The sequence below is a fragment of the Macrotis lagotis genome, chromosome 2, assembly GCF_037893015.1.
Source record: "Macrotis lagotis isolate mMagLag1 chromosome 2, bilby.v1.9.chrom.fasta, whole genome shotgun sequence".
Lineage (NCBI taxonomy): Eukaryota > Metazoa > Chordata > Mammalia > Peramelemorphia > Peramelidae > Macrotis > Macrotis lagotis.
In genome coordinates this window covers 67,052,718-67,074,090 of record NC_133659.1, presented here as the reverse complement: position 1 = coordinate 67,074,090, position 21,373 = coordinate 67,052,718, and the positions used below count along the sequence as shown (strand labels likewise).

Sequence of the window (21,373 nt, the reverse complement as noted above, 5' to 3'; positions counted from 1 at the left end):
CTTTAGCTAATTTTAGCTTTTATTTCATATAGGAATACTTCCAATGAATAATCAGAAGTGACTTGATGCAACTTCCGAGTAAGTTGAGGGGGAAGGATCAAAGTATATCCATGCCCTTTAGAATATGATGACATCATCCTTTACTTGAACTCTCTCACTGATAAAGTGATGAGAAACTAAGGTCTGATTTTGACAATTTTAGGGGAAGTACTTTTTGGGTTTTTTTTTTTTACTAAAGGTGGCCTTTTTGTATTACAGGTTAGGACCCTTTGGAGGATTTGAAAAGAGGAACAAGAGGAACAAAACATAGTATGCTGTTGAAGTTATATACAACAAATTTTTAATAAAGTGACATTTTACATTAATTGCTGTCCATGATATCTTGAAAAAGAACTGAGTTTCATATCTAAAATTTAGCTTAGCACCATTGCAAGGAAGAATGATCTATGTATCCATTCTAGGCTGAGGTATGTATACTTGGAAGGAAAGAACATTTTAAGTGACATTAGATAAAGTGAGTATTCATAAATCACATTGAGCTTAATTCTTTTTTTAAGTAACTAAAATTTTTAAAGTAAAAAAATTTTTACTATAATAAAGCTAGAGAGTATTTGCTAAATATGCAAAAATGCTGTACATATCTCATTTGACAAGAAAATAAAGAACTTTAATAAAATTGGCAGGTATACACACCAAAATTCACAAGGTGCAAGTCAGTGGTGGTTGAGGTCCGAGCCTGGATTTTTCTTCACTTATTGTGTCCATTAGATTAGAAGTTTACCAATTTTTCCAAGGATGTTTTTCGCCATCTGTAAATCAAGAAAATTTACACAATGACTACCTAAGACACTTTATTTAACTTTAGCTCATTTCCTATAACACATGTATTTGAAAAGAAATGAATTCATATGGAACTGTGGATGACTTGGAAATCTAGGGTGTGGCTATTTGCTTTCCTGACCCTTCAAAGTGCCTCTTGCATATTAACAGTTTTAAAAGGGATTAGTAGCATGTGAATGGTATGATTTTTAGTGAGCACAAAAATTAAGCCCTTACCCACAACCCTTCAATCTCTTTCTTGTAATACCAAACTTCATTATGTCTGTTGAAGAGTGTGAAAGGCCTGTTATAGCCAGCAGTAAAGTAGAAATCCGAGTGGAAGGACTGGCCTTCTTTCTGCAAAATGTCTGCCAGAATTTTTGCTTCCTTGTTGAATTTTTCTACAGAAGCAAATCCTCCAAATGACCTGTAATAAGATGATGAAAACATCTTTACCTCTTAAATTGGCATTCTCGAAGGATAACACTCAGATCAAGTCTTGATAGAGTGAACTTACATGACAGGGCCTCTACTTCACAAAGCAAATAGCTACCTGACAAAAACAGCTGCTGGTTTCCTCTGTTCAAGGAACACATCTGGGTCTGTGGGCTCTGGTGGAGAATGCTGATGCTTAGGTGGTACAAAGAAGGAAACCTTGTATTCATTGGTACCAGGTTGCACCAGGCAGGTCACTGGCACTGCCATCTCAATCTTAGTCTCTGGTAAGGAAAAAAAATAGTGACCCTACATATATTCTAAAACCATTGATTTCCTGCCTTGGGAGTCTTCAGGAACCCCAGCATGAGAAGGGTTTATTTTTGAACCACTGTAGTGTGATTTCATGTAAACTGGTTTATAGTAGCCTATGGTATTGTAAATTGTATGTTTATAGTAGTAAAACTAGGCTTTATAATATGTTCGGGGAAAAATTAACCAGTTATGTGTGTAATTAAAATTTTTTATTTTTGGAAAATGGCAAATGCACCAATCTCTCAACTATCTGGGACAAGCTGTTAGCCTGGTATGTAGACCTAGAATGAGTGAGACCCCAAATACCCTAGTATTTGAATCATAATTTAAGGACAGTTACTTTAGGCATAAAGTTAAACCTCAATTTGTATATAGATGGTGCTTTAGGGTTAATAGTAAAGGCTATGACGAGCAGGAAAGGTTGGAGAGTGCCATAATGTGCCTCTGGTAACTGCTTCCAGTCATCTCAACTGCAAAAGCCCAGCTCTTGATATAGGGATGCCACCTACAGTGCTAAGAAAGGTCATTCTGGGCAGGTTGGGGGGTTCGCTAAGCAGCTGAATACCTGTCTCATTCTCTCCCTGGATGTAGTGGAGAAGTTTCCTGAGCCCTTGACGAAGTGCTTCCTTCTGGCTCTCATCTCTGATCACAGTGCTGGCCCATAGACTAGTCTCATAATGCCGCAGTTCACATCCAGGCACCTGGTAATACAACCATCTTTCAGGAAGTGCCCTAGTGGGCACAACTCGGGTGGGACAACCATTTGTTATGAAGGGGCCTTGTCATAATCAGATTCCAGCAACAAACTACTTAGATGATAGAATTTAGAGACCCATGAAAAAAAAGCCAACCCTTTCCTGCTGTAACTGGACCCGTAATGAATAAGGTAACTTTATTGGGTAATCCCTGTTTCTCAGTTTGCCAAAAAACTAGCTTGCTTCAGAAGCTAATACTAGTAAGATCTTGGAACGTCTATGATAAACCTTTCACTTCCCACCACAATTATCTCTACCCCAGATTCTGGCAGTATTTACCGCAACCTCTGCTGGGCTCCATTTAGGTGATTCCAAATTCTGGGACAGCAACGTCTTTTTTAGGGATTTGATCATGATGTCCACACTAGAGGAAATAGATTCCTAAGGGGAGTCAGCTGAAAGAACAGTCACAGAAAACAGTCTGACAACCAGAAATGGATAAAGGGGTGCCGCACTTTTGTAGAATTCTGCTTCTGGAAGCATACCAAGAGGAAAAAAATTGAATTGAATATTGAAACTATTGCTATCAAAAGATAGTAGTGAGATTGTGCTTTAGCAGTTTTTGAGAAAGAAGAAAAGTATCTTTAAAAGGGTAGAGACAGGGTAGCTAGGTGATGCAGTGAGTGCATCATGTGCTGGAGTCCCAGAGGACCTGAGTACAAATGTAGACTCAAGACAACTAGCTGCGTGACCTTGGGCAAGTCACTTGCAAAAAACAAAACCTTAAGATTAGAGTTGGAGGACATTTTTGACATGGGGAAAGATGGCATCTGAAGTCTAGAGGTTTAGTTTGATAAAAATCTTTAGCAAAATATTCTAAGGTGGATTATTAAACATTGTGAGTACATGGAAAAGAAGAGGTGACTCCTGGGAGCCAAAATATAAGTAGTCATCCCCAACATGTTCACATTTAGTAAAGTTGCAACATTGGTACATGGGGAACACTTGATATGTGGAAAACTAAGGATATTCTTGAACAAAATGAGGAAAAACGATGTGGAGGAGAAGGTAACTAATTAATTGGGTCACTGGGTGGAGCTCTGGCTCAAGTCATGAAGCCCTGTGTGCCTGGACAAGTCTTAATCTGTCTCAGTGTCCTCATCTGTAATATGGAGATAACAGGATCTACCTCTCCAGGTTGCTGGGAAAATAAAATGAGATATCTTTATGTAGGAAACCTTAAAGCTTATAATAAATGCCGTTAATATTAATGGGTTAAATGACTCCAGAAAGTGATGATTAATAACCCTGGATAGAAGTCCACCATTAGTGGGCCACACTGTTGAACACCTTGTCTGTTCAAAATAACTTGAATTTGTAAAGTTCATAAAAGTTATTGACGTCAGTTGAGTAGCTGTTTTCTGTTTTACAGGTGAAGCAACAGGCACACAGAAGTGATTTGACAGTCATATTATTACTACTATAATACTAGCCTTTATATAATACTTTAAGATTGGCAAAGTGCTTTGCAAATATTCTTTTATTTGATCACAGAAATCCTAAAGGGTAGGTGTTGTCATCCCCATTTTATATGTGAGGAAACTGGGACAAGCAGAAGTTAGTTGACTCCCCGAGTCACACTCAGGTTTTCTTGACTCCAAGGCTAGTGTTTCCATGACATCACTAATTTACAGAAGATATATCTGGTATACCTATCAAATATGCAATTACTTCAAAGCTCAGAGGATTGATATTTTTGGGAACACAAAACTTAAAGTGACTTTTTTTTTATTTTGGTTTTTGGGGTTAAGTGGCTTGCCCAAGATCACACAATAAAGTGTCTGAGGCTGGATTTGACCTCAGGTCCTCTTGACTCCAGGGTCAGTGCTTTATCCACTGCACCATCTAGCTGCCCCCAAAGTGATTTTTAATAGTTTGAGACTGGGCTGAAACTAATAGCTTATAATCCTTTTTCTAATCGCCTGTAAAATGTCAGCTTCTGCATTGTTCTGAGGTATACTAAAATGAATGAATGAATGAATGAATGAATGCCATAAAAAATAGGCCAGGGAAAATGAGCTCGACATGGGAAGGGGCTTTGAGCATGGGATGTCTCCTATATTGAATGGGGTCACCATTGGGTTTTTTTTTTTGGTTTAAAAGGGAGAATTCCATTTTAAGGAAGGGGAAGGGTGTATGTGTGTGACAGAGGAGGTAATAATGTAGAAAAAATGTAGAAGGTAAGTGATATACAAGTGAAAAAGATCCATAACAACTTTTTAACTAAAGACTCATAGAAAGGACCTTAGAGATACTGATTATATTTCAGCGGGACACGAGATAGCAGTGTGGGGCAGTTATTGTAGAAAGGAACATGAGTCATTTAAAAACCAAACCAAGACCCATCTTGTACTCTTCTCTCCCTACCCTTGCTTACATACATCCATGTTCTACACTGCAGAGGGAAATACTGAATCAAGTCCTGCTTGGCAACCAGTGTTAGTTTATGAATTCTCTTCCACTAGCCCAGAGAGTTCTGAAAGACTGTGGTGTCAGCTGGAGTAGCTGAGGGACAAAGGGGAGGCAGAGCTGGGTGATTGGGAGCTGATTGGTTTGTGGACTGCCAATTTATAGAAGAGATTGAGGGAGCCCCCAGCAACTAAGAGAAAGCTGGCAGAGGAGTAGGAGATGGTGATAGGATTTGTTCAACTACTTCTTTCCAGTTCTCCACCTGACCCATCTAATATACAAGGCTTTGCGAAAACCAAAGGAGGTCAAAGTTCAAAGATTCAAAGGTCTAGAGAGAAAAAAATCCTCAGAGATGGTTCATCTCACCCAATTTCTTTTCACCAGTGAAGAAGGTGAAGCCTTAAAAGAGATGAAACTACTTTGCTCAAATTCATATAAAATTGAGTGACCCTGGACCATCCTATTATTTTTTTTTACCCATCATGAGAAAGAGATCAGCATTCGCCGCTTCTCAATATAGAGCAAGAAAACTGGCTGAAAAACCTAAAAAAAAAATTGTTGGGGCGGCTAGGTGGTGTAGTGGATAAAGCACCAGCCTTGGAGTCAGGAGTACCTGGGTTCAAATCTGGTCTCAGACACTTAATAATTACCTAGCTGTGTGGCCTTGGGCAAGCCACCTAACCCCATTTGCCTTGCCAAAAACCTAAAAAAAAAAAAAAGAAAACTTGGCTGAAGAGGCTGTAAGCTTTTCACTTTTAGTCTCATAGCCATTGCTTCTTATTTCAATTTATCCATCAAGGAAGATAAAAGCTGATCAAACAGTATTTGGGCAGTTTTATAATATTTGACTTATTAACCAACAATTTGGTAACAGCCTTCAAACAATTTCCAGAATTAAATCTCCCTTCCCCTCACTCCTCCTACCCTCCACCCCCAGCCCCAAATGTCTTATTCTATCATGACTGCATGAAGCTTTTTCTTTCCAGTCCCTTCTTTCTTCTGCCTCCCATACCTGCCCCAATTCCTGATTTGGAAAGACATTAAAGAATTGTCAATACTTACATCTGAACAAGCTCCCTGGTCCCTGTTTTCCAAAGTGTGAACACATACCCAGATGTATGTGTTCCAGTATGTGTGAGAACACTTATGTCACTGTTATGAGACTAGGACACTCCTTCCATTTTTCTATTGGTGCAAACTTAGGAGAACCACAGCATTTTGAGCACCAGCACCCACATATGGCCACTCTGGGTTGGGATGCCATCTGTTGAATTAAGGGAGTCCGAAACAAAGCCTGTTGCCACGGACGTGAAGAGGAGCACAAAGAGAGGATTTATATGATGCTGTTCTTAAGCATCAAGATTCGTAAAGCTGCTTCTGCATAATAAGACAACTTCTGTTTGACTCCAAGCAACATTCGCCCATTAGGATATAGACAGCACAGTCTTTAAAAAAGGACCAGCTTCTAATTTTAGTCTTTAGTGTCCCCAAGCAACTTTCTATGGCTAAACTGCAGTACAATGGGTGGAGTTTCCTTTTGGAATCACGGGGTCTGAATCAACAAAGGTTTACATTAGGTTGACTTGAGACAGGACTAAGAATTCTTCCCTGGCTCAATGGGAGCTACTAAATGGAGAAGAGAATAAGTATTTATTTAGTCCAGACTATGAGCCAGTTTTTTTGGAGGCAATTGGGCTTAAATGATTTACCCCAAGGTCACAGAGCCAGTGAGTTTCTGAGGCTGGATTTGAACTCAGGTACTCAGGTCCTCTGGCTTCCAGGGCCAGTGAGTGATCCATTGTTTCACCTAACTGCCCTTTGTTCAGGGCTTTTTAACAAATGTTTTCTCTCTTGATCTTAATAACTTTTCAAGGTAGGTGCTATTCTCATTTTACAACTGGGGAAACTGAGTTAGACAGAGAAGTTAAGTGACTGGCTAAGGGTTGCACAGCTAGTAAGTGTGAAATGTTATTTCAGCTAAGGTCTGCTTGACTCCAAGCCCAATGCTGTATCCTAGTCTAATCTCAGTAAAAGAATACTCACCATATAAAAGAAGCCGAGACCTCGGGTTGGCTTTAAGAGAAGACCTTCCAACTCCATGATTTAGACCTTAACCGAATCAGGGCTGGACACAGTGTAGTTTTAGCTTTTCCCAAACATGACTTCAAAATTTTAGGGTACGATTTAGAATGACTAAAATTATTAAGTGTCTGAGACCAGATTTGAACCCAGGTACTCCTAACTCCAGGGCCGGTGCTTTATCCACTGCGCCACGTAGCCACCTAGCCACCCCCCTGTCCTTCACTTTTAAAGAGGACCAATGACATCATGAGTGATATCTTGACTTGGGAGTGAGATTTAAGTGAAATTGAAGTGACTTTTTCAGAGTCATCCAAGTCTAATGGCAAGACAAAAACCAAGATGACTGGTGATGCTTTGGGTGAACGACCCTTGATGTCTTCCACGTCTCACCAAATTCTAAACACTCTACAAAGCTTGCTTCCGCTGCCTTCATGGCTGTTGAAACAAATTGTCTCATCTGTCCATTCTCCAGGGAATGTCTTCACATGCTTGGGTAGCACTTCAACAGTTATCTTCCATCTGTTAGCCCATCTTATGACATGGTATACTGGGCTTTGGCCACAAATGCAGGTGAGAGTTAGGGGAAAGTAGCCACCAAAGGGTGGATGAGCTGCCCTGAAAAGGGCTTGGCAAGCCCTCACCCCAGAACTGTTAGTCCTCCTGAACATTCCACACAATTTACAACAGATATAGTTAGTGTGTGGATTGGCTTTTATGTCTGTATTAGTGAGTGGAGAGTTATTGGGAGAGAAGTTGTAATATTGATGCAAAAAAAAAGTATCAAAGAGATATTGAAAAGATACATGGGGGGTGGCTAGGTGACGCAGTGGATAGAGCATCGGCTCTGGAGTCAGGAGGACCTGAGTTCAAATCTGACCTCAGATACTTAATGCTTACCTAGCTGTGTGGCTTAAGCAAGCCACTTAACCCCATTGCCCTGCAAAAAGTTAAAAAATAAAAAAGAGAGAGAGATATATAGAAGGCAAAAAGAGGTTCAGGAGACACTGAAAAGGAGAATTTTGTTACTACCATGTGAGATTTTATATTCATTTAAACTGAAAAACATTTCTTATGCGATCCTCTTATTTTTTTTGTTCTCATTCTGAAATGTTAAATTCATAATAAAAAAAATTAAGGGGAAAGTTCTAAGGGATAACATTGGAATGAATGAGAGTTTGCTCTTTATATAATAATCTGAACCCTGAAAAAAATCATGGGATTTGGAATTGAGAATAACAGATCTTCTATAAGGCAATGTGAGTAGCCTTTGTGAAGTGCTGACCTAGTTCAAATCCTGCTTCTGACTCCAGCTATGTGACCCTGGGGAAGTCACTTAACTTCTCTAAGCCCACTTCCTAACTGTAAAACGTGGTTAGTGACACCTTTGGTAACCACACATTGTAGGATTGTGAATCTCAAATGAGGAAAAATTTAAAATGTCACACAAATAACAGTAATAAATATTATTACTCTAGGCATTATTAACCAGATTCTAGCTAGAAAGGAAGTGATTGAGTTCTATTGGCTCCATGAGTCTTCATGGCAGAAATGGACTTTCAGCCACTTTTCTATTTAGAGAAAATAGAAAATAGTGAGAAGAGGATGTGGGAGTAAATTCAAGGGGAAGTGGCATTTTTAACAGATGTGCCTCACAGAATTTTACAGACAGGAAAAACTCCTAAAGATCGAGTCCAACCTTCTTTACGGAGGATTATCAGTCTCTAAAGAGAAATGTAAGTTCTGCATGGTGGTCTTAAATGTTGTTTGCTAATTTCTTCCCTTGGAATAAGGAAAAAGTATGAACAGCCAACCTTAGAATGATCCATCCTTTAAAAAGTTGGTGGAAAGGATCTCTTTCTATTAATATAGAAAGATCCAAACTTTTAAAAGGAGAAGGGAAGGGGAATTCTTGGGAGTAAACAAACCAATTGCATAGAACCATTGTTTCTAAAGCAGAAGGGCATAAAACTAATCCATCAGACTTGGGAATAGAAAGTGTCAGATGACAACAAGGAGAAATTGTTCACAGGAAGGGAATCGCTGTAGGACAATGGTCACTACTGTTCTCCCGAAGCAGTGGTCAGTGCCTCTCCAACCCTCCTACCCCCCCCCCCCCACCTCCCCAAGCATGTATGCTACAATAATTTCTCAGGATCTTGGTTGGAATTGAAAAATTTGGCATTAATTTGAATTTAGTTAAGCATTCCCAAAATGATTAGAACTATGCCCCAGAATCTATCAAACTGTACATGCCCTTGACTAAGTGATACCTCTCTACTAGGTCTTTACTCTAAAGAGATTAAAGAGGAAAAGAACAGACACATTTATAAAAAATATTTATAGCAGCTCTGTTCATGGTATCCAAGAATTGGAAAAGGAGGAATTGGGGAATGGCTGAACAAATTATGATATATGAATGTGATGGAATCCTATTGTGCAATGACAAATGATGAAGGGGATGGTTTCAGAAAAACCTGGAAAGATTTATGTGAACTGATACAAAGTGAAGTGGGCTGAACCAGGAGAACAATTCACACAATAACAATATTAGAAAAGTAATTAACTTTTAATGACCCAATAACTGTCCAACACATTGACCAACTACGATTCCAAAGGACTCATAAGAAAACATCTCCAAGGGGTGGCTAGGTGGTGCAGTGGAAAAAGCATCGTTCCTGGAGTCAGGAGTACCTGGGTTCAAATCCAGTCTCAGACACTTAATAATTACCTAGCTGTGTGGCCTTGGGCAAGCCACTTAACCCCATTTGCCTTGCAAAAACCTGGGGGAAAAAAAACCATCTCCAGATAAACTGATGGAGTGTGAGTGCGAACTGAAACATATTTTTTCTTTTATTTTTCTGGACATAGCTACTGCAGGAATTTGTTTTGGATAACTATAATTATTTGTAATGGGTTTTCTTTTTTTCTTGCTTCTCAATGGATAAATGAAGGGGTTGGGGGAGGGAGGGAAAGAATCTAAACTGAAGATCAAATAAAAATGAATTAAAAAAGAAGAGAGAATTCTCAAATTGAGCTATTCCTAAAATTGCCCTAGGATATTTCAAAAGTTAAACTGCCAGTGGATACTTAGCTTTAAATTAATAACTAGAAATGGCATGATATTGTAGGTAGAAAGACAGAAATACTTGCTGGGATAAAATCCAGCTGCTTAACAGTTCAGACCCCAAACAAGTTATTTAACTTCTCACTCTTGCCAGTCTTACTAGACTAAGTTTTGGAGCAGTTGGGGTAGGGAGAAAGGGGGACCTTTCTTTATCTGGAGAATCACAATTCTAATTAAAAAAAACCCCAAAGACCCCAAGACTTAAAAGTGGTAGTTTTACTGAATTTCAGAATAAGCTATTTTTGGTAGGCATTCGTACCCACAAAAGGCAATGTGTGGTGGCGGCTAGGTGGTGCAGTGGATAGAACACTGGCCTTGGAGTCAGGAATACCTGAGTTCAAATGTGGCCTCAGATACTTTATAATTACCTAGCCGTGTGGCCTTGGGCAAGCCACTTAACCCCATTGCCTTGAAAAATCTAAAAAAAAAAAAGTCAATATGTGGGGCAGCTAGGTGACACAGTGAATAGAGTATCACCCTGGAGTCAGGAGGACCTGAGTTCAAATCCAACCTGAGACACTTAATAATTACTTAGCTGTGTGAACTTGGGCAAGTCATTTAACCCCACTGCTTTGCAAAAACCTAAAAAAAAAAATTGAAAAAAAAGGCAATGTGACTAAATTCTCTGGAATCTAATGTTGACCTCTTTGAGATTTTGGGATACTGGAAACATATTGAAATTTTTTTATGATGCCAAGAAAAATTCTTGGTTAGTGTGTTGTAGGTATGGTGAACATATTTAATAACATTAGGAAATGGGTGATTAGATAATGATGAGAGCTACTTGGAAAAAATGGGACTGCTCTGCCTAATAAAGGTTTTTAGTTCACTTCAGAAAAACCTACAGAGCAGGACAACACAAAGTACCTTTAATGTCACCCTCAAAATCCTCCCACTAAAAAGTTTCTGGTCACCAAGTACCCACTAAAATAAGGTGAGATGTTTCAAGACAAACTTGAGGGAAAAGCACCATCTACTGGTTAGCTAACTTTTTTTTTTTATTGTATAAATCTCTTCCATGTTATATACAACTCAAAAAATAATTTAAGACAAATTTTATTCACCAAAAAATGTTTTTTTAGCTGATGATCATAGGCCCAAGATTTATATTTCTCACCTGTAAACTAATGAAAAATAGTCAGGAAAAACTTAGCTATTTTAAAATTCTGAACCAAATGCATAGTCTAATATAAGGCAAGGAAGTATAATTATTTGATTTTCTATGTCAACTCTAATTATTAATTAATTGAACCAGTCTTCTTTTGTTTCGTTAGTACCATTAAAGTACCATTAGAACCACTTATGACATGTTTTCCTCATGACATTCTTCTGTGATTGGTAACTGAAGAATTGTAGCTGAGTGTCAGTGGAGTGACTTAGCCAAGGTCACACAGGTAGTGTGGCAGTCAGAACTTGAACCCTGTCTTCTTTCTACTAAGTCATGCCCATCTCAATTGTCTTAATTATCAGAATCTTATGAAGGTCACCTGGAAGGCTAAGATCCCACTTTCTCAAGCTGAACTGCCAAGCACTCACTCACAGAGAGTGTGACTGAGAGTTGGTCGTGTTGTTAGAATGCCAAAAAAAAAAAGATTATTTTATGTCATTTTTTTTGTTTTTTTTGCAAGGCATTGGGGTTAAGTGGCTTGCCCAAGGTCACACGGCTAGGTAATTAAGTGTCTGAGGCTGAATTTGAACTCAGGTCCTCCTGACTCCAGGGCCGGTGCTCTATCCACTGCACCACCTAGCTGTCCCCCAAAAGACTATTTTATGAAAAACAGGGCAAACTCTCATGGTGGGAGGTGTTCAAAAAAGCAATACAAGAACTCTCCACCCAGCCTGGTGTGCCCTCATCAGAGAGGGTGCTCACAGGGACTGTCTGTACCCCACGTGGGAGAGCATTCCAGGCTTGTATGGGCCTCAGCAGCCACAGTCGGACCCACTGTAACTTACCTCTACCATAACGATGTAGTTTTGTTCTCCTTCAATATTGAAGAACAGAACCAACTAGGATTGTTATATACCAATGCTTCCAATCAGGGCAAAGGATCACATTTAATGCTTAAATTACTATTCCTTAAAACAAGCTGATTTATACATCTGTTGACAGCATTCTGAAGAGCTGCCTCTCTATTTTTTGATAGCTACTACAACACCCAACAGATGCCGCGCACTTTAGATTTTCAACTGGTATTCCCTTATTTAATCCCTGCAAGCACTGTGTGAGGTAGGTGAACCAGTCCTATCAGGATTAGTTTGCAGATAAAGGAACTGAGGCTGAGTGAGGAGAGCTGACCTTGGGGCCCTGGATGCAGAGAGCAGAGAGACCAACTTCTGGCCTGGTGCACAGTCTCTTCCCCCATTGTCCTGACCCAATCACAGCAACTGCAGCCCTGTCCATCCAGAACACAATGTTGCCCCAGCAGGGAGTGACCAGGTGCCCTGGAGAACCATGCTTGGTGGGCATGAGGCCACAACTGCCTCAGAGAGGAGCCTTTCTTGCCCATATTCGCTGTGCACGGGGCACAGAGTCTTTCAGTTGGCAGGGGTTCCACTCCTTCTTTGTTGGTGATCTGGCTATTTGCTGGACTTCCTCCTTTCCAGAAGCTCGGGGGGTTGGCCCTCGGCCAGCTTCTCTGGGGGCTTCCCCGTTTTGGCAAGGCCTGGCGGGCCCACCCATTGTGAAGCCTCAGTTTCACAGAGGGCAGGCTCACCGTCACTGCCATGGTCTCTGTCAGTGACTTCAGGCCACTTGACTTGGATATGGTAGGGCTCCAGATCTTCAGGAGACATGGAGTCGGGGGCGCTGCTCATCAGGTCATGTCCCCGGAAGGACTTTGGGAAGGCGATGACATCTCTGATGGTCGGTGCTCCGGTGACAAGGCACAGCAGCCTGTCCAGCCCTGGAAGTGAAACCACATGTGACTTCATAAAAGTTGGGTGACTCGAGCTCAATGTGGTCAGCCCTTGATCCACAGTCCAGATAACTAGGGGAAGCTAGGTGGTGCAGTGGATAGAGCACTGGCCTTGGAGTCAGGAGTACCTGAGTTCAAATCCGGCCTCAGACACTTAATAATTACCTAGCCGTGTGGCCTTAGGCAAGCCACTTAACCCCATTGCCTTGCAAAAACTAAAAAAAAACAAAAACAAAAAAAACCATAGTCTAGATAACTACCCATGGGAAGTCTGGAAGGAGTTAAATATAATTTACTGACTACTTTAGAGATTTTAGTTGGCTTATGAATGCAATTTGTAGGCACATTTTTTCCTTTTTGAGACTATATTCTCTTTTCTAGATTTTCATTCCAGAGCAGCATTCAGGGTCATTGTCCAAATGCTATTATAATGAATAACAAGTTTTGCTGAAAGTTTCATGATGGCTCACTGTGGACTGGGCAGTAATAGATGACTGGGGAACGTAAATGTAAAAGAGGACAGACTTCTTGTTGGGGAGTCTACAATCTGGCTGGGCTGTCTGAAATTGTCCCTCTTCTTGCTTGAGAAGGTGAGAGGGACACGTAACTCTGCAGCTCTCGCAAATTCAAGGTAATCAGTGTATTGATTTTTATGCACTTACCTAAAGCAATTCCTCCATGGGGGGGTGCCCCAAAATCTAAAGCTTGAAGTAGGTGAGACAGCAGTTTAACATCCTCCTGTAATTCCAAAAATACAACCATTTTAAAACTGCAGAGACTTTCCCTTTCTACTCCTGGGTAATTTAATACTTTTATGAGTCCAGAAATTCCATTGTCTTATATTCACTTCTACCTCAACCACCAACAGATTCTTCTTTCCAGGATGTAATTCTAGGTTTTCTCAACCCTTTCTTCCTTAATCCTACTCTATATATTATGATAATTCTAATTTCGTGAGTATCAGATTATATTCTGGATACCATTTTCTATGCTTTAAATCCTAGAGAATGGAGAATTTTCCTTCTATCACCAAAACTGACCACATTTCAAATTCAAATTTGGGCTATATAGTGAATATTAAAGACCTTTTAATTTTTCTCCCCTCGAGGTCTTTTCACAATTTCAGATTCCCGTTCTAGATGCTCTGTATGTATGAGCAATGTCTCAAGCTCAACAAGGAACTGTGGGTAATCACCTTTAACACAACTTCCAGAACATACTGTTGCTGCTCTGCATTGTGAATGCGGATGGAGCCACCTCCTATCTCACTGCCATTCAGCACTAAATCATAATGCTGGCTTCGAACCTAGAAAAGAAGTGGATTTTCATGTAAAATAAGGAAGTTGATTCAGTTCTAAAAGAAGAATGTATTAAAAGTACTGAATGAATCCCAGTTTGCTAATTATTGATTAAAAAGAGGCAACGTGTGTAGTTGAATTTTTTTCTTGAAATGCTAACAGTGACAGTGTGAAAACTTTGATGCAGAATTTAATATTTACTGCCTCAACTTAACCCTCTCTTTATTTGAAAATATAGAAAATGGTACCTTTTCTGGGTCAGTGTAGAGGAGGTGAATGTCACTGGGATGAGGAGCAGTGAAAGGATGATGAGCTGACTCTAGTTCTCTGGGAGCCTCCTCCTTAGGAAGGAAAAGTGGAAAATCCACCACCCAAAGGAAGTGGAACACGGCTGGGTCCCGAAGAACTGCTCCTCTGGTCTCCAGAAGGTCAGCACATTCCAGGCGTAATTTTCCTAATACAGAACACTGAATAAGTGGAGTAAACTCAGTTAACTGGTACTTAGATTGAACGTAGGGGTTCAGCATAGAAGGATCCAAGAAAGTCCTTGGAATTTATAGAGAACTGTCTGACAGATTATGAGCTGCCAGTTAACAAAGGTTATTTCACTAATTCCCAGAGTTGATTTTGTTGACTTTATCCATGCTCATGATGGAAAACAAACTACATTTCTGGTTAAGGCTATTGATAAATACTTATTCTTCTCTACAACCACCTGGGGCTGGCCTCTCTTCTGGACCAATGTGATTGCTGTGGCTGCCCATGGATTGTTCTAGACACACCTGCTACCATGGGCTCCAGAGGTCTTAAATCACCATCAGATGAGAAGGACCTCAGTGACTTTTTGACAAATGAAAGCTACATCAAGGTACCATTATGATCGACATGGCAATCAATGTTTGGAGCAGGTATATCTATCTATCTATCTATCTATCTATCTATCTATCTATCTATCTATCTAAACCTGGAATTTTTGGCTCTCTGTTAGATAACTGCATTAAGGCTTATGAAAAGTAAAAAGCAAGTCTGCTAGGAGTAAAGAAGGTTTTGGGCAAGTTGGATCCTCTTGATGTAGAAGAGGAATGGATAGCAAAGAGAATGGGAACAGATTCTCTTTGGAGTTGCCGGGGAAGAGTCCAGGAGCTCAGAGTGGCTGCCTCGGGAGCTGATGCAGCTTCCTGCACCAGGGTCTCCAAGCAAAGACTGAATACCCACTCCCCACTGCAGAGCAGGGGGCCATGTGCAGGACACTGCTTGCTTTCCTAAGGCCAGGCCAGTATGCTAAGAATGGGTTTTACATATTTAAATATGACATACAATCTAAATAAAATCATTTTATTTTAATATGTAAAAACTATTCTTGGTTCAAACTGTTCAAAACCTGGCTGGTAGGTGGATTTGGCCACAGCTATCATTTGCTGACCTCTCTATGTAGAAGAAAACTCTTACAGAGGTATGGGTTAGACCAGACAATAAAGACTGATTTCACAACTCCCTGTGATATCTCTGAGAAAAATCAACCCCCATCCTCTAGAAGGGTTAAAAAGCTGGTGATATCCTTCAAAAATGTGATTTTTAAAATTTCTTTCAAGAAAGGGGCAGAAGATTAGTAAACAAAAGAAAAAGAAGAATCTGACCATACCATAGAGAATTACTTTAGGCCCATGGAAGATCAAACACATACTGAGATGATGACAAAATTGGAGCTTTTGAATTCAAAACCTCCAAGAGAAATAGAAAATGGGCTCAGACTATGGATGAGCTCAAAAAAGACTTTGAAAAGCAATTAAGGGAGGTGGAGAATAAATTGGGAGGAGAAATGAGAGCGATGCAGAAAAACCATGAAAACAAAATCAACAGCTTGGTGAAAGAAAAAAATACTGAAAAATACTGAAGAAAATAATATGTTAAAAACCAGTTTGGGCCTAATGGAAAAAAGCAAAACAAAAGGCAAATGAGGAGAAGAATTCCTTAAAAAGCAGAATTGGCCAGCTGGAAAAGGAGATTAAAAAAAGCTCTCTGAAGTAACTCCTTCAAATGCAGAATGGAACTAAAGGAAGCTGATGACTTTGTAAGAGATCAGGAAGAAAGAAAACTCTTCCAAAAAAAGTCAAAAATTAGAAGAAAACGCGAAATATCTCACTGGAAAAAAACAACCGACATCAAAAACAGATCCAGAAGAAATAATTTAAAAATTATTGGGCTATCTGAAAGCCACGCCTAGACTTCACTTTTCAAGAAATAATAGCACAAAATTGCCCTGAGATCCTAGAGGCAGAGGGTAAAATAGAAACTGAGGAATTCACCAGTCACCTCCTGAAAGAGATCCCCAAAGAAAAACTTCTAGGAATATTATAGCCAAATTCCAAAACTCCCAAATCAAAGAGAAAATTCTAAAAGCTGCCAGAAACAAACAATTCAACTACTGAGGCTCCATAGTCAGGATTACACAGGATCTGGCAGCATCTACATTAAGGACTCATAGGGATTGGAATATGATATTCGAGAATACAAAAGATCTTGGTTTACAATCGAGAATCAACTACCCAGCAAAACTGAATATCTTCTTTGAGGGGGGAAAAAGATGAACTTTCAATGAAACAGGTGACTTTCAAATTTTGCTGTTGAAACAACCAGAGCTGAACAGAAAATTTGATCTCCAAGTACAGGACTCAGGTAAACCACAGAGGGGGTGAATGAGAAGGACTATGAGGAACTTAATGATATTGAACTGTTTGTATTCCTGCATGGGAAGAAGATATAGATAACTCACATGAACTTTCATTTATAAGAGCTGTTAGAAGGAGCATATATAGACAGGACACAGGAAGGAGTGGAATAATGGTATAATATAGTGTATAAAGATGGAGTCAATGGGTGATAAAGGAAAGTACTGGGAAGAAGGGAAAGGAGATGAAGAAGAAGCTAAGAAATTTCAACATAAGAGTCAAGGAAAAAGCTTTTTCAATGGAGTGGAAAGGGGGAAGGCAAGGGGGAATGAGTGAGCCTTCATTCTCATCAAAAATGGCTCAGAGAAGAAATAACATTCACCCTTAATAGAGTGAGGAAATCTATCTTACCCTAGAGAAAAATGAGAAGAAAGGGATGAGATAAGGGGGAATGGGGGGAGGGAAGGGGGGGGATAGGTGATAGAAAAGAGGGAAGATCAAGGGAGAGGGTACTCAGATACAATACACTTTTGGACAGGTCCAGGATAAAAGGAGAGAGAGAAAAACATAAATGAGAGTGGGGAGGAACAGAGTGCTAGTAATAGCAACTGAGGGAAAAATATTGAAGCAACTTCTCTGGTGGACTTATGACAAAGAAAGCAATTTACCCCAGAGACAGAGTCATTGGAATCTGAACACAGACTGAAGTAAATTTTTTTTCTCTCTCTCACTATTCTTGGGGGGGGGGGGTTATGTTTACTCATATCAAAATTATTGTAATAATAAATTAAAATTCACTTGCAAAAAAAAAGAAAGGGGCAGTAGAAATTAGAGCAAATCTATTTCTTTGGCTTCTTAGCTATTCTGATTTAATTAGGATTTTCATACTTAAAAACAAGATACAATCAAAGACTACAGAACCAAATCCTTTTCAGTGAATTCATTAGCAATGAAATCTGGAGTTGTTCCATCTACCTCACATTGCTGACATTAAAGGAAAAGAGGAAATGATGGGTTATACTTGTGGAGCCTCATAAGAGAGAATGAAAAGCAAAGTGACCACAGGGTAGAAAAGGAACTCCATCCTATGATCAGCCACCTTCTGCCTGCAGCCCCCTCTCCCCATTTCCCTAGTCTGGTTACCTACCACCAGGGCTTTCTGGGGTCCACCCTATGCATCTCTCCATCTCCTTTCAGCCCCCCCTTTCTTTTATAGGTGGTTTCTCCCAGCTGGTAGGTCCGTGACAACAGGGACTGTCCCCCTTTTTCTGTATGTCAGTGGGGGAGGTCGTGCTGACCCTTTGTGACTCTGTGGACCACAGCACTGCAAAGCTGCCCATGGAGCATTCTTGACAAAGATACTTCCAGCAGAAGGCAGAAAAGGGAGGTAAAGTGACTTGCTTGGTGTCACATGGCTAATGAGTGCCTGAGTCTGGATCTGAACTCAGGTCAGGCCCAGTGCTCTATTTGAGTCACTGGGCTGCCCATCTAACTATTCAGCAAATAGTAAGTTCTTAAAAATTTGCTTTTAATTCAATATTATTAAAACAGAGAGATTTAATTTATGTGCAAAACTGCAGGAGAAAGCTAAAGATTACCTTTTACTGATAAGAATTCAAGGATGTTTTTCTTCAAGTACATTATGAAACAATTAAAAAATTGGTGCGAATATATATTTTCACTGGGAGATTGGGATTAACAAAGTACTTTCAAAAACACACACACTCATAGAGTCACCATTTAATGGAAATACGGCCCCATTTTCAGCTATACAGAACTGAAGTGGGAGCCCTGGCTATGGCTGAAAATCCTGCCTTGGGCCACTGGGCTCAATACCAATCAGATAGACCTGCCTTTGTAAGGAGATGTTATATGGATCCAGGCATGCTTCCTTACCACTCTCTTGGGCTCTCCGGCAGCTAGCAGGAGCACATCTTCCTCTTGGACCCTCATCAGACTGGTCAGGGCAGATTTCTCCTCTTCCTTTATCAGCTTACTAAGGGGAGACTTTGAACTTTCACCAGTCTTCAGAAATAAGGGTGAAACCTCCTACGGTAAAGAAAGTCATGTTTATCTTCTAAATACCACCCACAAATTTGGCAAAGGGCTTTTGTTGAGCAAGAAACCATTTTCTGCTTCTGTTTTTCATCATTTTATAACTCAAGTTCCTGGAGACACTATTGGAGAAGAGCTTTCAAGTATGTGTCTGGCTCTCCTAAGTCAAAGCTCTGAAAAAGCAAACTCATTCAGTCAACTTTGGTCTGATGGAGAAAATGACCTCTGAAAACTGCTTGATCCCTATTTGGCAGTTCATCAGATGACCAGAGGTTGAGGAAGGTGGGAGCTGGCAAGGGCTTCTATTATCTCATCTGATCCCCAGGACAATCTGGGGGGGGGGGAATGTCCTGTTATTACCCTCTTGTACAGATGAGCAGAGTGACTTATTTAGGGCCCCATACTAAGTGTTGGAGGCAGGATTTCAAAAACACAAGATCTGATTTTTAAATCCTTAAACCCTCAGAATGAGGTAAAAAAGGCATGAATTACATTGCATGGCAAGGGAAATGAAACAGAATTCCTTAAAAATAACAAAACTTTTTTGTGCTAGATCTGGCTCAATAGCTCAAATGAATTTTAGTTAAGTACTAACAATGGCACATAATATAGTCCTTTTTGTTGTTGTTCACTTGTTTTTCAGTTGTGTCCAACTCTTTGGAACCTCTTTGGGGTTTCTTTGGCAAAGACAGTGGAGAGATTTGCCATTCCTTCTCCAGCTCATTTTACAGATGAGGAAACTGAGACAAACAGGGTGAAGTGACTTATCCAGGGTCACATAGCTAGGAAGTGTCTGAAGCCAGGTTCGCATTCTGGAAGATGAATCTTCCTGACTCCAGGCCTGGGACTCTACCCATTGTGCCACCCAGCTGCTCCCATATTTTTATAGTTTATAAAATGCTTTCTCCTCAATGATCCAAAGATTACTATCCTCATTTTAGAGACCATATGGCTTGGAGAGACTGTGTAGCTCAAAGGTGGCCGAGTTTGTACTTGAACCTTGCTCTTCTGGTTCCAAGTTTGCTGCTTTTTCTACGTTAGTAAGATGATCCTCATAAAAAGTTCTATATTTTGACAAGAAAGTAAAAACATCCTAATACAATAGACTCCTTCCCTACTTACCTGATTAAAATGGTTAACAGCAAATTTCTGAATGGATTCAAAGTCTTTACTTTTCAAATATTTCTGAAAAACAAAATGTATGGTTTGTGAAATTTAGGACCCTTGCATAAGATACATTTAAGGGGACATGAATTCATAGCTATTTTATAACACAGAAGAATTCAATAAAACTTTGCTTCTGCTACTGAATGAGAATCACTCAGAACTTTGTTTTTAGTTGACCTTTTCTCTTTGAGATGGAGGGGACTCACTGGAAAGGTCTGAATTACTTTCTAATTTTAAGAAGTTACTTCCAGACAGTGATGTGCTGATAAATGTTTAATTACCAGCTTTCTGGGGCGGGTGGAGCACTCCACTAACCTATGCCCCCCCCCAAAAAATTATTTATTAGAACATTCCTTTAAAAAATTTTTTTAAGTTTTTTTTTTTTTGCAAGGCAATGGGGTTAAGTGGCTTGCCCAAGGCCACACAGCTAGGTAATTATTAAGTGTCTGAGGCCGGATTTGAACTCAGGTACTCCTGAATCCAGGGCCAGTGCTCTATCCACTGCTTCACCTAGCCACCCCCTAAAAAATGTTTAAGTTCCAAATTCTCTCCCTGATTTCTGTCTGTTCCTCATCCATTGAGAAGGAAATGAAATACCAATTATATATGTGAAATCATCAAAAAAATTCCATAAATGCCACATTTGAGCAAAAAAGGCAAGAAATATAGAAAAATTAATAAAAACAATATGCTTCAGTCTGCACTCAACTCCATTCTGGAGTGGATAGCATTTTTTTTAAAACCATAAAGTCTTCGAAATCATCGTATTACTTGAGAAGACCTAAAACATCTACAGTAGATAATAATATGATATTGCAGTTAATATGTACACTGTTCTGGTTCTGCTCACTTCACTTTGCATCAATTCATGTTAAGTCTTTCTAAGTTTTTCTGAGTGTATTCTGCTCATCATTTCTTAATAGTACAATAGTATTCCATCACAATCACATGCGATAACTTGTTCAACCATTACCTCAATTGATGGATATCCCCTAAATTTCAAATTCTTTGCCACAATTGAAAGAACTGTTATAATATTTTTATACACATAGGCCTTTTTCTGTTTTGGTTTTTTGTATCTTTGGGATACAGACCTAGTTGTAAGATTGCCTGGTGAAAGGATGGGTTCGATTTTATAACCCTGTGGGAATTGTTCCAAATCAATATACCATTTTGTCAACAGAGCAGTAGTGTCTCTATTCCCCCACATCTACAACATTTGTCATTTTCCGTTTCTGTCATATTAACTAATTTGAAAGGTACGGGGTGGCAGCTCAGAGTTGTTTTAATTTGCATTTTTGATTTAGAGCATCTTCTCATATAATTATTG

At 39.7% G+C, this 21,373-nt stretch overlaps 2 protein-coding genes and 1 non-coding gene across 5 annotated transcripts in view; 1 reads left to right on the top strand and 2 right to left on the bottom strand.

The window, feature by feature from the left end:
- The first annotated feature begins 116 nt into the window (after positions 1 to 116).
- Positions 117 to 194, top strand: LOC141515731 (small nucleolar RNA SNORD81). The gene has a single exon (XR_012476479.1). It is a non-coding gene; the product is annotated as a small nucleolar RNA SNORD81 (small nucleolar RNA).
- Positions 195 to 354: 160 nt separating this feature from the next.
- LOC141512810 (heme-binding protein 2-like) lies at positions 355 to 5,854 on the bottom strand. Its single transcript, XM_074222071.1, has 6 exons — positions 5,796 to 5,854; positions 2,604 to 2,719; positions 2,135 to 2,270; positions 1,373 to 1,538; positions 1,057 to 1,246; positions 355 to 809 (listed from the first exon to the last, which is right to left on the bottom strand). Exons 2-6 carry the CDS (start codon positions 2,676 to 2,678, stop codon positions 765 to 767), a joined length of 612 nt encoding a protein of 203 aa, XP_074078172.1. The 5' UTR covers positions 2,679 to 2,719; positions 5,796 to 5,854; the 3' UTR covers positions 355 to 764.
- A 3,279-nt stretch (positions 5,855 to 9,133) lies between these two features.
- DARS2 (aspartyl-tRNA synthetase 2, mitochondrial) overlaps positions 9,134 to 21,373 on the bottom strand; it is a 29,403-nt gene continuing 17,163 nt past the window's right edge. The window contains exons 13-18 of one of the 3 annotated variants that reach the window (XM_074222056.1): positions 19,999 to 20,061; positions 18,718 to 18,870; positions 14,401 to 14,619; positions 14,050 to 14,160; positions 13,517 to 13,592; positions 9,134 to 12,842 (exon numbers count right to left, since the gene is read on the bottom strand). In XM_074222056.1, coding sequence (XP_074078157.1) covers positions 12,517 to 12,842; positions 13,517 to 13,592; positions 14,050 to 14,160; positions 14,401 to 14,619; positions 18,718 to 18,870; positions 19,999 to 20,061 — 948 coding nt within the window. In that variant the 3' untranslated portion in view covers positions 9,134 to 12,516. Of the gene's footprint in view, positions 12,843 to 13,516; positions 13,593 to 14,049; positions 14,161 to 14,400; positions 14,620 to 18,717; positions 18,871 to 19,998; positions 20,062 to 21,373 lie in introns of those variants that run through there. The other 2 variants (XM_074222057.1, XR_012475602.1) reach the window with 2 other exon arrangements.